A 15922-nucleotide genomic window follows, 5' to 3' on the forward strand; every position below is an offset into this window, starting at 1 on the left:
AACCTTATTTTTATCTTATTAGACCAATTCTGTAAAATGGTAAATTACAATATCAATTAATACAACCTACATCATGAAAACTCTTACAGTAAAAACCAAATATACTTCAATTGTATGCCTTTGTAGGAATGATCATAGTATTTATAATATGCTAAGTATAGCAAAGATTACCTGTATCTATAGAAACAAAACGATACCGGCAGAAGAAAGTAGTTCCGAATGTTGTAATGTCTCAAAAATTTATATGGTGGGTCCTTGTCTTGAAGGGACTAGTTAGTGCAAGGAAAGCGGAGCAGATTGAGTGAATAAATCGAATTGTTACAAATTGGATCCTCGTTTATTACGTGGAACTGTAAAAAGGAAGAGCTGCATAGGCACACATCTTCTAGAAAACCAAAGTACAATCAAACACGTTGTCAAACGTTGACTGCCAAAGAGTTTACAGGTTTCCCTCAACAATCAATTCATTGACCAACTGAAGATCCTTTTACCCTCCAATATTTTGGTTCGTCCATCACTAGATCCTCTAAACCCAAGACAAATCTCTCCCCCTCTCTCCTTGGCTCTGCCATGCCCAGCCCCACCACCTCATCGCCCGTGCATCATAACTCCATCGCCGCTCGGTCCCAATTGCCGTCGATCCTTCTCCTCCATCGCACATCGCATTGTTGATCATATGTCTCCCCGCCTCTCCGTCTCCCTCAAAATGAGCTGGGTCACTTGCTGTGGTGTTTGGCCACCATCACGCAAGTCTCAGGCAGGTTGGGACTCTCGGATCGATGATCGTGACCTAAGGGTGGCAAATAGGCGGAGCTGGCCCGAGCATGGTACAATCCTTCTGGTCAGGAGTCATGCCCGGCCGTGCCGCCTCCTCTAGTCACTTGGGCCAGCCCAAGCCTGCCAGTCCTAACCGGCCGGCCTAACTGTCTTTCTCTTTAAAATTATGTGCCCAAAAGGGCCTATAAATTTTTGGGCCTCCGGCCATCAAACAAGTCAACGGCTAATGATAGGGCGGCCATAGCCCCCTCAAAAGAATTTCAACTTTTATAATGATAGGGTTCCGCGGCCTCTAAACCCAACTTTCACGCCTAACTATACTTTCATTTTGCAAATCTAAGCACCCAATTACTCCAAATAACAAATCTCAATCGCTCAATCTCTATCAAATCCCTATACTCAATTCCTTTTTAAATATCAGTTGTCCAGTCCCTCGCCGAATATTCTTCCTACACCATTGGCCGGCTACAAGTAGGTTACTAATAATATAACGTAATCAAGACAGTAACTTTGCACGTGTTATGTGTAATATAACCATGCAATAGGGTGAAAAAAACTCACGACCATGAGTTTCAGAGTACATCAACTCTCGCGAGGAAAAAATACAGAACCACCTCCTACTACTACATCATGTTTACACAAATTGACAACGCTACAAAGCGGAAGGCAGGACGCACGCGGGCAATGCGTTCTCTCTACCTGCAAAGGTACTCGACGCTAGACGACGGCGACGGCGAGGACAGCCACGAAAAAGAAGAAGGCGAAGAGACATCCAACGATGGCCCCGCCTTCACCGTCTGGTCGCTCTTCCCGGTGAGCTTTTGCACCAGACCCATGAACTCCTCCGGCCTCACGTGTATAATTTTCGGTGACTTCAAGTACACTATGACCGGAGCCAAATCACTTGTCGCCCGAACCTTCTTCTTGATCTTGGTCGACTCCTTGCTCACCGCTAACTCTGCCGGCTTCGGACCTTGCAACCGCACCCTCCTGGCGCCGCTTCCTCCTGCGTACTCCATCCACAGCGCTGTCCTAACTTTAACCAAATAATATCAAGGAAAAGACCCGGTTAACACTTCTCTCTCTCGCTTGTCGATGAGATTTCAAGTTATTCTCCTCTGTGTTACTGCATGGGAATTGAAACAGCTGATGCACTTGTTTATATATGCAAAACACCGTGAGTTGTTGGAGAATGACGATGGCGGAGGCGGCACTGCCAAATAACCGGTCACTACTTTGAAATGGTCCGAGCTAATCTTTAGTCATTATTCTTTTGCCGTAATGAGTAAATTCTGCCGGCGACGAATTGTTATGCTTAAAAAATTGTCTAGTTGCGTTTTGACTTGGCTGAACCATCCGCAAGGGGACGAAAGAAAGGCGATATTACAGGGTCAAACCAATTCAGTCAAAAGTTCCGATCTTAAAATGTCAACGCTGAGCTCTTCCTTTGTATTTTATTATCGTTCGGGCTTCGACTTTTGTTGTTGACCCTTTGTACTCAATATAACAGGAGAACTAAAACGTTTGAAACGGCACCGTAACGTCGTGGGCTTTTGTCAAAACGGCGGAAAAGTTGAAGGTAAATCCAAGGTGATAACCGAGGAAATCGAAGCCTTGACGGAAAAAATTCGGAGCGGGAAGATTCAAGTCCGAGGTTTTTCAATTGACACGTGATCGAACTCTTACGAAATGGGAATTTTGACCTTCCATGGTTGTTGAAGAATCAAAGAACATTCATCTGAAGATTTGCGTAAGCTGATTAAACTATAAATAAGGTTGTTACTTTTCCGTAGGTAGGTAGACCTTTTGGTTCTTAGGCCTCGTTTGGTTTCCATGACCAGGAATTTCTCGAATGGAATCCCGTTAGACCTTCGGTTCCCGACATCGGAAATGGCCCGGGTTTGCCTTGAATCTATGGCCGAGCATTGGGTGAGCCAGTTGTGCTTCACAAGGCTATGCGTTTATGGGGTGAAAAAAAAAAACATCGGTACGGTTTGTGGCCTGTGAGAGAGATGACTTGACCAAGATGATTTGTGATCGAGATTGATGTGATGATCCATCCCATTTAAGCTTAGTATTGGCCCCATGTGACCCAATCGTGATTAGGTGCCCGTGCCACTACACGTGCATGATTCATACATGTGGACTGGCAGAGTCCAAGATCGACCCAATCGAATGACTAGGATGTGAGCGTGAGTGAGCAAAGATGTTTGTGACTATACATAAACGAGCGAGCCATGAATCTCGCTAAGATGTGCGTGCCTTAAGCCAGTACATGCACGAGAGGCTATCAACATTCTTCTGGAAGCGAGCCGAGGCCGAGGTGAGCAAGCTAAGCGTACGATATGTCGTTGCTTCGGAACCAGGCAGTGGCATGGCACGTGAGGATGGATAAGAACGGCTAGTTCCGGCTTATTGGGAGCAGGCTTTGACTGAGGTGAAACTTGTAAGCATCATTGACATGTGGAATGGCCTGATTGGCCGAGTTCTTTCTCTCTCCCTCTCTCTCTCTCTCCCTCCCTCCCTCCCTCCCTCTCTCTCCGCCACCCCCCCCCACCTCTCACCTCTTTCTCTTTTCATGTTTTTTTGGGGCCAAAATTGGTGTCTTTTATGTAGTTTATAGCTAGCTTCGTCCATACATTTATGGTGACTTGTCTGTTGATGAGCAGACTTGCATTATGAAATTCTCAAGCAAACACGGGCATTTTGCCGAACACTTGGGTGCGCATGATGAAACGTGCGCTTCTTCTTTTGTGTGCCTATTAGAAATTGGTCCCTAATCCTTTGTCGAGTGGTCCTTATCTAAGTTCAAAGTAGATTTAACCTTGTGACAATTTCCATTCCAAGTACTCTCATTCCTTGTGTGGATTGCAAAAAAGTTTTGACATTCTAAGAAAAAATACACTTTTCAATTGGCAAACGGCACTAGTAACCAGAGGCCGGAGCCGGTGGTGGGAGTGGCGATGATGATTGAGTTAGGTTTTTTTATAGTTTTCAAATGGCGTTAAAAATGTGGAATTGGAATCTCAATATTTGCTAGGTTCCAAACTTTTCGAGAAATTTTATTCCATGTGGAACCCCATTCCACATTTTGGTTTCTCTCCAAACATGAAGATTGTGAGGATATGAATCCCATTCCTTGACAAATCCAATTGCACATTCAACCAAACAAGTCAAAATATTCATCTTACCATCACAAACAATGACGGTCGGGGGTCAAGTATATTACAAGCTTCTACTTATTTGGTCAACGTAGTAGTTAGATGTTTAATTTCGATCTTGAACTTGTCATTTCGTAAATGGATGTTGACGTTGCCGCTCGAACTCTCCCCTTTTGGTGAAAGAACATGTCATATTAGCAGTATCTAAGTCATGGCACGTTACAGAAGCATTCGATTTGTTTAATATGGCACTTAAAGTCTCCATAATCCTAGACCATTGCTTCAAATTTGGGCAAAGAGAAACCGTCTCTTGGTCAACGAAGCAGGAGTTGCCCGAGATCGGCTTCAAAGAAAATTATTAGAGCTCGGATCAAGTTTCCCATGAATAATTTGACCGCACGGCCTCGGCCAAAAGTCAACTGTTTCTGTTTCTGCATCTGGGGTGGTCAAGTCAAGCCCAGGCAGGTTCAAGTCCGAGTTTCTCTTTTCAGTTCCACTTCGATTTGTTTGGTACATGATGTCTTTTACCTGATAACCAGAGAGTTGAATTCAATGAAAGTTGCTGATTACATAACAGCCAAGGCTGGAACTGGAAGGTGGATTCGACTGATCCACGAACGAAAAGATTCTATTCAAGGGCCAATCCTCAATGATCTTATGCCAATCCTTAGGTGGTGGAGACCACCCCCACCGGCCTTCGTTCCTTCTCTTAGCTAGCATCTCCCGTATCTTCCAGAGCCCGGTTGATTATGCTGTGGGGTTAGCCGGGGTGATTGAAACTCTCCCTGAAGATGCTTAGTCATCAGGCTGCCGTGACCCACTAACCAAAGGAAGGTCTTGATGGGGCCCCTTCCGCTGGCAGATTACTTCCCCATGACTTCAGTGGCGGTCTCAGGCTACGATCCCTTCAGATGGACACGAAACACCTGGACTTCGGATAAGCTCCCAACCCACCATCTGTCTTCTCCCTGCAGACAATGTCCCCATCAGTTAGCTCAAGCTTCTTGTCATCTGGGTCTCCCCATAGGAAACCTCTGCATGTTCTCTCCCATCTCACTGCAAGTTCCTTGGGGTAGCTTCGCAGATTGCATAGCATGCGCAGGCACCGGAAGTTGCACATGATGCACCTTGGACCATGCATGTAAACAACATCCCCAACTTCTTCCCACTGACTCTGGCAGAACATTGCCTGAAAGCCCTTACACGATCCCAGATAAGATCCAGCTCGGCGAATTCTTGTTGGAGAGTTGCTCATTGACATCCAAGGCCAGGGCTTTCACGTAGCAATTTGTATGGGGACTGAGGTTTTTATCCAAACCGCCGAAGCAAAAAGAAATGGGTTCACTGTACAGATATTTTCATGCAGAAATCTGCGAAACCCTGTAGAAAAGGATGAATCTCATCTTGCCTCTTCAAGATCAAAGACCCACCCTTTAATCAACTTTTCGTTACAATAATGACCTGGTATACCTTTTCTTTCTCACATGGCCCGAGTGCATGATCCTCAACCTAACACTCACCATCTTTTTTCCCTTTCTGATTCATACCTCACTTTCCTTGCCTGCCTTTTTGATGGAGGCTTGATAATGAATGAACTTTAGTGGTTTGAGTAAATCCAGTATGTACTTTACAAATTGGAGCTAGCAACAACATCTAGTTATGTAGAATTAGGTGAAAATACACCGATACACTTGTACCAATTATCTCTTAGAAAAATCACAAAATTCATCATACGTAAAACGTATCTACATGTCAGACCTCCTATACTTTGAAATCTTATGCATCATGATCCTAGGTTTTGGAAAATCTACGCTTTATACATCTTGAAGTATCGAGAAGATTAAGGAAGCTAGATGCCCGAACTGTTGGCCTTATGTCCGTTTGATTTTCTGAACTTTTTCCAATTATCTGCATCGATCTTTGTATGAAAAAGGTAGAAAATCCAAATTATTTGTTTGACAGCATTTTTGGCAATAGTTTCTGAACAAAAATAATAGAAACTCTTCTCAAAACCAATACTAATGGACTGAAGACAACTTTTTGGTACTTTCAGATCTTTTAAACGAAATGCATCGATGATTAGAGATTCATGTTTATTGGATGGTATGAGGCAATGTAGAAAAAATTGCTTGTGATTCGCAACTTCGATGGAAGTTCCTAGTTTTCTTCCGTCTGCTGCTAACTGACCATATCCTGTTTCTACTCAATTAATGAGGGACAGAAATTTTCTTGTAATTTTAATGAAATATAAACATTTATTCTCTATTTTATTCTTAAATAGTATTTTTATTGTCACTCACCAACCATGTTTTGATTGCACAAAATCGAGAAAATCCCCGACCTTTCGCCTCTTGGTATCAGTGTCGGATCAAATTGCACAAATAATAAAAAAGAGTACTTGATTGGAACGAAAATAAAAGTTAGAGGACCAAATTGCACAAATATCAAAACTTAGTCATGGACTAGTCAAACGAGTAGATTGAGTCGAGTAAAAAATGATCCGATCAAAATTGGCCTATTTAACCCATATTGACCCATTTTTAAGCAATAGAATTCTAATAATCCATACCTGACCTAACTCATACTTGATCCAACCCGAGTGTCAAATTCTTACCAATTTTTTCTCTCTTATATTGTTATCTCTGAAAAATGGGTGACTCCTTGGACCAGCTTGCCTAATCGGCGAGAAAGCTTAAGTGCTTGGATCACATTGTGGGCTAGAACTTCACATGACACATGGCAACGTGGAGACGTGGCTGAGTGTCGTGTTGATGAATGAGAACATATGCATGGATGAGCTTGGAGGTTGGGTTATGGACAAGGTCGGATTCGGGATAGGATTTTTTATATTATTTCTCTGATGATTATAGAAAAGACTGCCTAGAAAGATAGATATTCCATTATTCCATTAATTGCTTCTTGCATAAGCACTAAAAATCTAATAATTTAAAAATTTTAACTTATTAGACTCATCAAGATTTGTTATAATAAAAAAAGTAATACGGAAACGGACCAAATATCAACAAGAAAAAATAGGGCAAAAAACAGTATAAACAATAAAATATGAAAAACTGGCAAATTTGAAACAAAAAAAAAATGGAGAGAGAAAGGATAAAGCTTCATTGTTGTATGTTAGTTTTATTCTGCGTTGTATATACAATTTGAAATATAAGTCTAATTTTTTTTTCTGTCCAATTGAAAAGATTCGCTTAAATTTCTTTGGATATTCAACTGGACTAAATGAATCAAGAAGTCCGTCAAGTACCCTAGCAAGTCCGCTCCACGTGCCCAATGAAGCCGATATTCGTTCATTTATTTTTACCAATAGTACCAATAACTATATTTAGTAATATATATTTTTTAATCATTAATTTTTTGCCAAATAAATGGAACACTTCAATAATAGAATGCAGATTTCTGATGGGTTTATCAGAAAAAATCGACCGTTGAAGACTTGCGTTCGCAGGCAGGAGCGGATGTCCTCAACCGTTGATTTAAATCGACAGTGGAGTAAATATTGTATGCCTCAGCCGTTGATTTGGAGTTGAGTAATGCGTTAATCTCTGAAATCTGAAATTATATAATCTGCGAAAGTCAAGTCCTTGTCAATTATGAGTGGGGAATTTTATGGATTTGAAATTTGCTTCCTTTTAGAAAAAAAAATTTTTGTTTGGGGGGGATAATCCTACAAAAATACTAAACTTATTTTCGTGAGATATCAATATTTTAAGCTTCTTTGTCATCTCACCCATACTGTAAACTTGCAAGGACCTAAAAGTATGCATTAGACTTATGCATTGATTAGGGTTTGTGGATGCCAATGCAGACAATAATGCGCTTTTCTCTTTCAAGCCTTTAAGCTCTATGCATACCGGGTTTAGAGATGAGAGCTAGGTAGGGCCATCAAATGAGTGGGTTGGGCTGAAAATAGTCTGATCCAAATCAACTCATTTCTTGATAGGAAAAATTAACTTATTTGACTCGTTTGGACCCATTTATAAGCAATATAAACACAATGGCATGACACGTTACAACGAATACTTGACCGGATCCAACTTATATTATTAAAACACATAGATATATAAAAACAAAAACTTTACGCTATGTGCATAGCGTGTAAATATTAAATTTTTAATAATATTATAATATTTCAATTAAGAATTTTAACTTGTTTGCGACTTTTTCTCTAATGCAAATATTTCGAGTTTCACGATGAAGTATCTAACATCTCTTAGAATCAATAAGTCCATAAATATTAACACGTAAAATAGTATACTACTTTTCACGTTGTTCTAATATATGAAAGATAATAAATTTTTTACTATTTTCAATTTTGAAAATAAAAATAAATAAGAGGATCATAAGTAGAAAGTACACTAGAAAAATAAGGCGTCCCACCTGAAAACCCCTAACCCGAACTTGAAGACAATTGAAGCGTGATTGTGGATGGGTTGAGCTTTAAACCCATTCAAAGTCCACATTGTATTGGACTTTATTACTTAAACCCATATAAACCCATTTAGCCAAATTTAGCTAACTCGTGTGCAACTCAACCTGTCATATAATTTAGACAAAAAAAAAAAAAAAAACAACCTATCATATTGGGTCATATATGGGTTATGTATGGGTTAATAAACAGGTCTTCAACCCATTTTGACATCTTTAGAGCTAGCAGACGTCCCTAACCCTATTCAATGACTTGCAAATTTAATTCATATTGAATTCGAATCTTGTAGAATTTTGATTGGTGGAATTCCGAATCTGCATCACTAAAAACAACAGCTTGATGAAATAGGAGAGCGGTCGAGGTAAATGAGTAATATTTTTTCACTTAGCAATTAGGTAATATCTAAATATCCCGATTAATCGATCTTTTGAGCGATCATAAAAATGCATGGAACCTCACGTCAACCTTTGCATTTTCGTTGCATTCGAGGTCGGATCTATTCTCCCTGCCAAAAAAAAAAAAAATCTAAGATATAATTGTGAAAGTCATAATTGAGATAGACTCATATAAAAACAACACTGTCCTTTCCGCCATAATAATTGAAGCACACAACGCGGGCCTCTGCAAACTTTCTTCAAACGCGTCAGGTTCCCCCTTTAATAATTTCGCAATCATGCAGCACCCTTATCCCTACAATCGACACCTTTATAGCGGTCTCAATTTCCACTTGGAGCGGCTGCCCATGACCGAGCAGCACGTGTCCAGCCATGTGAGGCCAGGAGCGGTCGCCGTTTCGCCGTCGGGCCCCCACCCCCTCGCGCTGACGTGTCGAGGCTCCGGGGGACTCCGCCGCACACGTGGCGGAGGGACGGCGGTTCGTCGGGGGGGCGTACATCCCCATCACGTGACCTTTTCCCCTGGATTGGACGGCACCGCCCTGTCCGCCGGTCCAGCAAATGGTCTTTTCCGCGAGCTCCATGGAGGAAGCGTGGGATAAATATTAAAAATATTCCTCGTTTTTACTTTTCGCGCAATTAATATTCTGAGATCGACATGAAAAAATCGATTTTTCTCTTTTTCCGTGCAGCTAATTATTATGATCGTTTTCAACTTGCTGAGTATTTCAAATACATACATACATATATATATATATATATATGTATATGTATATATATATTTATGTATATTAAAATTTCAAATACATATATTAAAATTTCGAATCAAGATCTGACTTCATCAGCTAACTAAATATTCATGTCAATCAAGAATATTTTGATGAAAAATAATTTAATTATAAATTATTTTTAATTTTTTCTATTGTTCTTCTTTTTCTTTTTCAACAAGGGCTTGGCTCACTAGTTGCTGGGCGAGAGTTTGTAAGCCCTCATTGCTATTGGTGAGGCCCGTGACCTTCACTATAAGTTGTAGGTATATTTGGGATTAAACTTGAAGTTAGCAGTTTTTTTTAGACAAAAAAGAGTTTGGAACATATTTGGGCTGACTTTAAAATTGGTTTTTTTTAAGAGAAAAAAAGGTTTGAGCCAAAGTTAGAATGCGACCTAAATTTGAGGTGTTTTTAGGGGATTAGGCCTAATAATTTAAGCGCTAGTTAAACATGTTGGGGGAAGTAAATAATTGATTTCCAAACTAGCATTTGTGTTTGTACATATCACTGAGGTTAAAGTACACTGAAAATAATATTGTATTTTATTTAATTAATCAATAAGTACTTTTAAGGATACGTTTTAAATTCTTTTTTGAATATTTATGTGGATGGCGTATCTAGCTGAAATAGTGATGGGTCTCATTTTGTCCCCCATCATTGGAAGCATCATTGTCTAAAAGAACTGATGCGGCCTCATTCACACGATCTATTTAGAAAAAATATATCTTCTCCGCTAAAGAAAAAAAAAAAAAAACCCACCAAAACCATCAACTAATTCACTTATCCAAAATGCAAGGAGAAAATAATAAATTAAAGAAAAAAAAAAGAAGGAGAGAGATAAGAAATGAGGATATCGACCGGGAAAAGGAGGGACAAGGAAATAACGAGGGCACGTGGCGGGCGACGGTGGTGCGACGGTGACCAACCATCCACCAAGCGGAGACGGACAGCTCCTAATCAGGAACCACCAACCAAACCAAGACGGAAGCACCAACGAACGATGATGCCTTTTAGGGCCACCTCTTGTCCCCATCAATTCCCCTCCCCGACCGCCATCATCGCTGGAGCAGCCACCTTGACACTCCCCCACACCCTTTTCCTCTCATTTTCCCTTCCCTGCCCTCGCGTTTTAGATCTATCTACGGTCTGGACATCGGATCATAAGAGGGCGGAAGGTGAAAGGTCCTTTTTTGGGGATAATTGTCCAAGAAATTTTATTATTATCGTACAATCATCGACTTAGTCTTAAATTTTTTAATTCAATCAATTTATTCCTAAATTTTTTGACGATATATCCATCTAGTTCTAAACTTTTAATTATGTCAATCGCATCGGAAAATTTAACCAAAAAACTCTAAACCTATGCATATTTATAAAGCAGTAGATTAGTAGATGTATTTATCATTTAATTAGCTGTGTCAAAGATGCTGGTTCTTTTGTAGCGAGGGTCTCCCGAAGGTTTTTATCAATTCAGTTATAAATTTTTTTAATTTTGCCAATTGAGCCGTAAACCTTTTCATTTTTTGTTAATTTTGTCCATTCGGCCATTGGAATTCGCTAAAGTGGATGCTGGCTATCTTATGAGGCATGCTATTGTTGACGTGGATAATTTTTAATAATATATATTTTATTTTTCTCTTTTCCTTTTTTTTTTAACAAAGGCCAGCGAGGGTTGTCGAAACCTTATTAGCTATGGGTGAGGGTTGTATGCCATCGTGGCTATAGGCAAGGCCATCCTTGCCACTACAGGTGAAGGTGCCCTCACCCGCAACCGCAATGGCCTTTTGTGTGAGGCTGCCTCACTAGCTGTTGTGGCTGTGATGGCCTTCTAGGCGAGGGTCGCAAGTGAGGTTGCTTCACTTGTAGTCACGATTGTGGTGGCTTTGCCCAATTCTAGGCAAGAATTATGATCCTCACTTGTGGCTCAAAAAGGCGTTGCAGCCCTTATTAGTAGCCAATGAGGGCCCTATGACTCTTGCCGGCCACAGTTGAAAAAAAGAAAAGAAAAGAAGGAACAAAGAGAAAAAGAAGAAAAAAACAAAATCAGAAATTCAAGAAAATATAAAAATATCAGTAAAAGTTATTCATGTTAACACTAACCGTGCCAAATAGAACAGTTGATGTCTATGACAACGAATTTTGGCCAAAATTGACCAGTTTGACTCAATTAGTAAAATGTGAAAATGTTTATAACTCAATTAGAAAATTTTAAAATTTTAAAAATAAACTAATAAAAGTGGAATATGTTTATGACTTTTTTGACAATTTTCCCCAATTAGTCTTGAACCATCTAAAGTTTTGCCAATTTAGTCCTATAGCTATTATTTGGATAATTGGTCGAAATAATTATATTGACAAATTGTCAAAAAGTTTAAGACTAAATTGGCAAATCGTTAAAATGTTTATGACTAAATTGGTATTATTGAAAAGTTTATAACTAAATTAGCCACCATACAAAAGGTATAGAACTTTTTAGATGATTTTTGCGTATTTTCGTGCATAGTTAGAGAAATTAGCCAATCGGAAGTGAGCTTTTAGAATTCGGATGCAAAGATTTTAGAATTCGCATGGAAACTTAGTTTGAATGCTTTTATGCGGCGGACGATGTGATTGATCGATTAGGCCACATCGGCCGTATGATCAATGTATAAAATACTTTCTCAAGAAGAAGGAAGTCCTCTTTGCTGGGAAGGTATTTAAGGTATTTTCGTGTTTGCTACGGTTCTGTCCTCCTCATGCTCGAGTGAGTAAGGATGGAAGTCATCGAATTTTTTTTCTTTTTAGTGGATGCTGTAGTAAAGTCGCCATTTTTTTTTATTCGACCACTCGATGTAGTAAACTTTCATTTCCTTGTAATTGATGCACTTTCATCAAGATTTCACCAAATTTATGCAATCTTTTTAACATCTTGCTGGACAAGTTGGTTGAATTCCAGCTAAAGTTCATCAACCACAAAGAAATGAAAGTATGGTGCATCTAGTAATTGAAATAAAAGTTCAATGACCTGATTACAACTTCCATAAAAGTCGAATGCTCACCAGTGAAATTTGCCCTTAGGTGTTCCTAACCCATTCGTAAAATGAATTGATGTGTCCTCTTTACTTATATTTTATCCTATTTGTCACGATAAATATACATAATCATCTAAATTAGTACGACATAAATTTTCTATTGATTTTGGAGAATGCCTCTCTTGGGGGTGCGAGGAAGGTCCACCTAGTAAGTGGGGATGGGATTTGCAAATCGAAATGATCAAGAGGACCCTAGGCTTTCGAAAAAGGGCTTAAATGGATAAAGCCTCCTTTGTGGGTGGGAGATTCCTCATGGAAAAGGACAGATTATAGACGATAGTGTTGCATAACAAATAACCCATGCAAGGGAATGGCGAACAGCTGGAATGAGGTGAATGAAGTGGGCGGTAGGGAATCCCAAACCAATGAGATTAAGGGTGCGTTGATTGAACTTTCCCAAGGGGCTTTGAAAACCTCTTGGGGAAAAATGCTGAGATGTTTGACAAGTTTTCCCAAGGAATTTTTGGCCAAATGTTGGCATTGTGAAAGTTGAAAGCTCAATATCAGTTCCTACTAACATTGAGCTTTCAGCATTTGTCAAATGCTGAAACTAGATTTTTCCTTCCAAAATTATCTTCAGCAATTCATTAGTTTTTTTTTTCTTTTCTTTTTTTTAGTTTTTTAGTTTTTTAGTTTTTAGTTTTTCCCCTCTATGTAATTGTTCATCTTCTTCATGTGACAATGGCCGGTGAAGGGCCAACAAGGTAGCATGACCTCAAGTGACCACCACCTGGGTCTCATGACTTAAGCGATGGTCGTCTAGGTTGCATGTCGCGTAGGTTGTGCAACCCTCCATCGGTGTTTAAGTTCTTTTTTAATAAAAATAATCCAAAGTCCATCTGCAAATGATTTTTTTGCCAAACACTCTTTGAGTTTTGTACCAAACATAACTTACATTCCCTCAAAGATCTTTGACTTTCAATATTTACATTACACCCAAAGCCCATTTGCAAAGCTAAATCAAACGCACAATAAATCATATGGGTAAATCATTCTTGCAGAATCCTTTTTTTCTTCTTTTTGTTTGGGGGAGGGGATTTTGACAAAGAGTGCATTTGTTTCATAAAAAGAATGATTTAAAATGTATTTTTCTAAAAATAATCGCTTGTATTGCTTGAAATTTTTCATCAATAAAAAATATTTCCATTATTAACAACAACTTATGTCTAAGTATTTTTGTGGATGATGGAAATATTTTTCGTTTATTCATTTTAATAAAAATGTAGGAGATCATTTCTTAGGAAAATATCTTCCATATCATTCATTTAATGGGAAATAAACGAAACCCTAATTTTATTTTCTTTTCATATAGATCACATTAGCGTGACTAATATGTGAAATAAAAAAATTAGTTTGGTGCTCTAACTTTTTTTATAGCATATATTTGATGATAAATGGAAATAATAATAACAACTATTTAATATATGATGCCATTTTGATTTTGGCTAAATTACAATTATAAGACCGCTGCAACTTAGTGGGCATGCATTTCTCAGTGTTGTCACATGGAACAATCATGTGAGAGAATGCAATGCATTGTCCTTTTCAAAATTTATTTTTGAATATTGCAACATATGTTAAGATTTTTTTTAATGACAAAACTAATTTATAAATGATATGAAAAAATGAAACAAGATATTTAAATACGTAAAAAATAATTAGTTAATTCATATAAACCGGATAAAAACATGTCGCACATCTTTGTAACTACGATGTTGGCTTTACTTTAAGCCCAAGGTATCTTACAAAGAGTCACGCATAACGAAAAAGTTTATAAGTGCCCGGATAAAACCCAGTTAATAAATATTACGAATTACTGCACCGCACCAGAGGATCTAGAAAAATTGAAATACATCTAAGAAAAAATATGTGTGCAAATATATATATATATATATATACACACATACAATATTCAATCATCCAGTGTTCATGATACAAATGTTGCTCAAACAAAAATAAAGAATTATCTTATAAAAATGTAGGAGATAAAGAAAATGAAAAATGTCTGAAAGGAAAAATAACACAATGTTCAACTGTAAGATTTGAGAAATTCTCATCTTGAAATGTGTATCCTAAGCTTATATCGCACGAATGTGAACTAATTACATCGCAAGAAAATGTGAAATTAACCTGATGGAGTAATTATATATAAAATGTAATCACTAATACATTGACAATACTTCCTCTATTAAAGCAAAAAGCATTTAAGTCCATGATGCATCGTGAATTTTCTACTGATTTATCAGGTTTTTAAGTCGACATGAGACGACATGAAAATTTGTCTACTTACGATATGTCAATATATACATATAATATATACATGAAGACAAGCAAGGGGAAAATGGCAACGAGAAAATATGGCATAATCTTTTTGGAGAGGGTGATGACAATGGAAAAGTCGGCAGGCTAATTAGTTCTCTACTTTATGGTACAGCAAGGTACGTACATGGTCCAAAAAAGAATTTTTACGAAAGAGGATAGTGCCAAAATTTGTAATGTTGCTATCAGCAAAATCATAATGCCAAAATTTGTAATGTTACTCTCAGCCACATCTTTACTTTTGATAGCCAATAACGTCTCAATCAGAGGGAAAAGCTGGAAACACGAAAATATTGTACGTCCGTAGGTCCTCGAATAAGTCCCATTCTTCCGCACTTGGGAGTTGATGATGATCTGCAACTTTTACCTTAACACCAAAGAAGAACTCGACTCAATACTTTAGCTCTATCCTAGTTGATCATGATTTGACATGAAAACGTATACCGACTTTTCCTCAATAATTGAGTACTTTCATAAATATTACACGTTTCGGTCCATTCATAAAGCGAGTACTAGTCTTCACAAGAATGCTAATTCTTACTATTTGTCCATATGTTATCATGTGAGCATAAATTGCGTCGATTCGAGAGCCTCTGCCCAAAAAGACAAAAGATTGCGTAAATGTGGCCGTGCACTATAGTTCTTCTCCCTTTTTTTTTCTAATATGTTTGGGTGGTTACAATCCTAATATTTCATTAGCCGAAATTCCTCGACTAAGGTTTTAGTTGGTAAGCCCTAAAGCTCCTAATATAAAGAGTAATCTATAGAGTTTTGCATGCAGCCCTCCTAATTGCGGGTTGTATTAGTACCGACATAGATGACCTGCTGAATAGCAAAGATGAACTATTTGGTCAGGTTCTTCTCTTCTTTTCTCGCCAGGTTTCGTCATTGAAGATAGGTTGTGTTAGGGTGCATTGTCGGGACACTAAGCGAAAGAAGCCCGGCATCAGAGATGTTGTGTAATGATAAGCAATTTACATAC

At 38.5% G+C, this 15922-nt stretch overlaps 1 protein-coding gene across 1 annotated transcript; it reads right to left on the reverse strand.

Moving 5' to 3' along the window:
• Positions 1–1371: 1371 nt before the first annotated feature.
• Positions 1372–1877, reverse strand: LOC104427538 (protein MKS1-like). Its single transcript, XM_010040619.3, has one exon. It carries the CDS (start codon positions 1794–1796, stop codon positions 1473–1475), a length of 324 nt encoding a protein of 107 aa, XP_010038921.2. The 5' UTR covers positions 1797–1877; the 3' UTR covers positions 1372–1472.
• Between the last annotated feature and the right edge of the window lie 14045 nt (positions 1878–15922).

The sequence above is a fragment of the Eucalyptus grandis genome, chromosome 11, assembly GCF_016545825.1.
Source record: "Eucalyptus grandis isolate ANBG69807.140 chromosome 11, ASM1654582v1, whole genome shotgun sequence".
NCBI classification, from domain to species: Eukaryota; Viridiplantae; Streptophyta; class Magnoliopsida; order Myrtales; family Myrtaceae; genus Eucalyptus; species Eucalyptus grandis.

Bases quoted from the DNA above. Each gene is read 5' to 3' on its own strand.
- LOC104427538 (XM_010040619.3), bottom strand. From the start codon at position 1,796: ATGGAGTACGCAGGAGGAAGCGGCGCCAGGAGGGTGCGGTTGCAAGGT.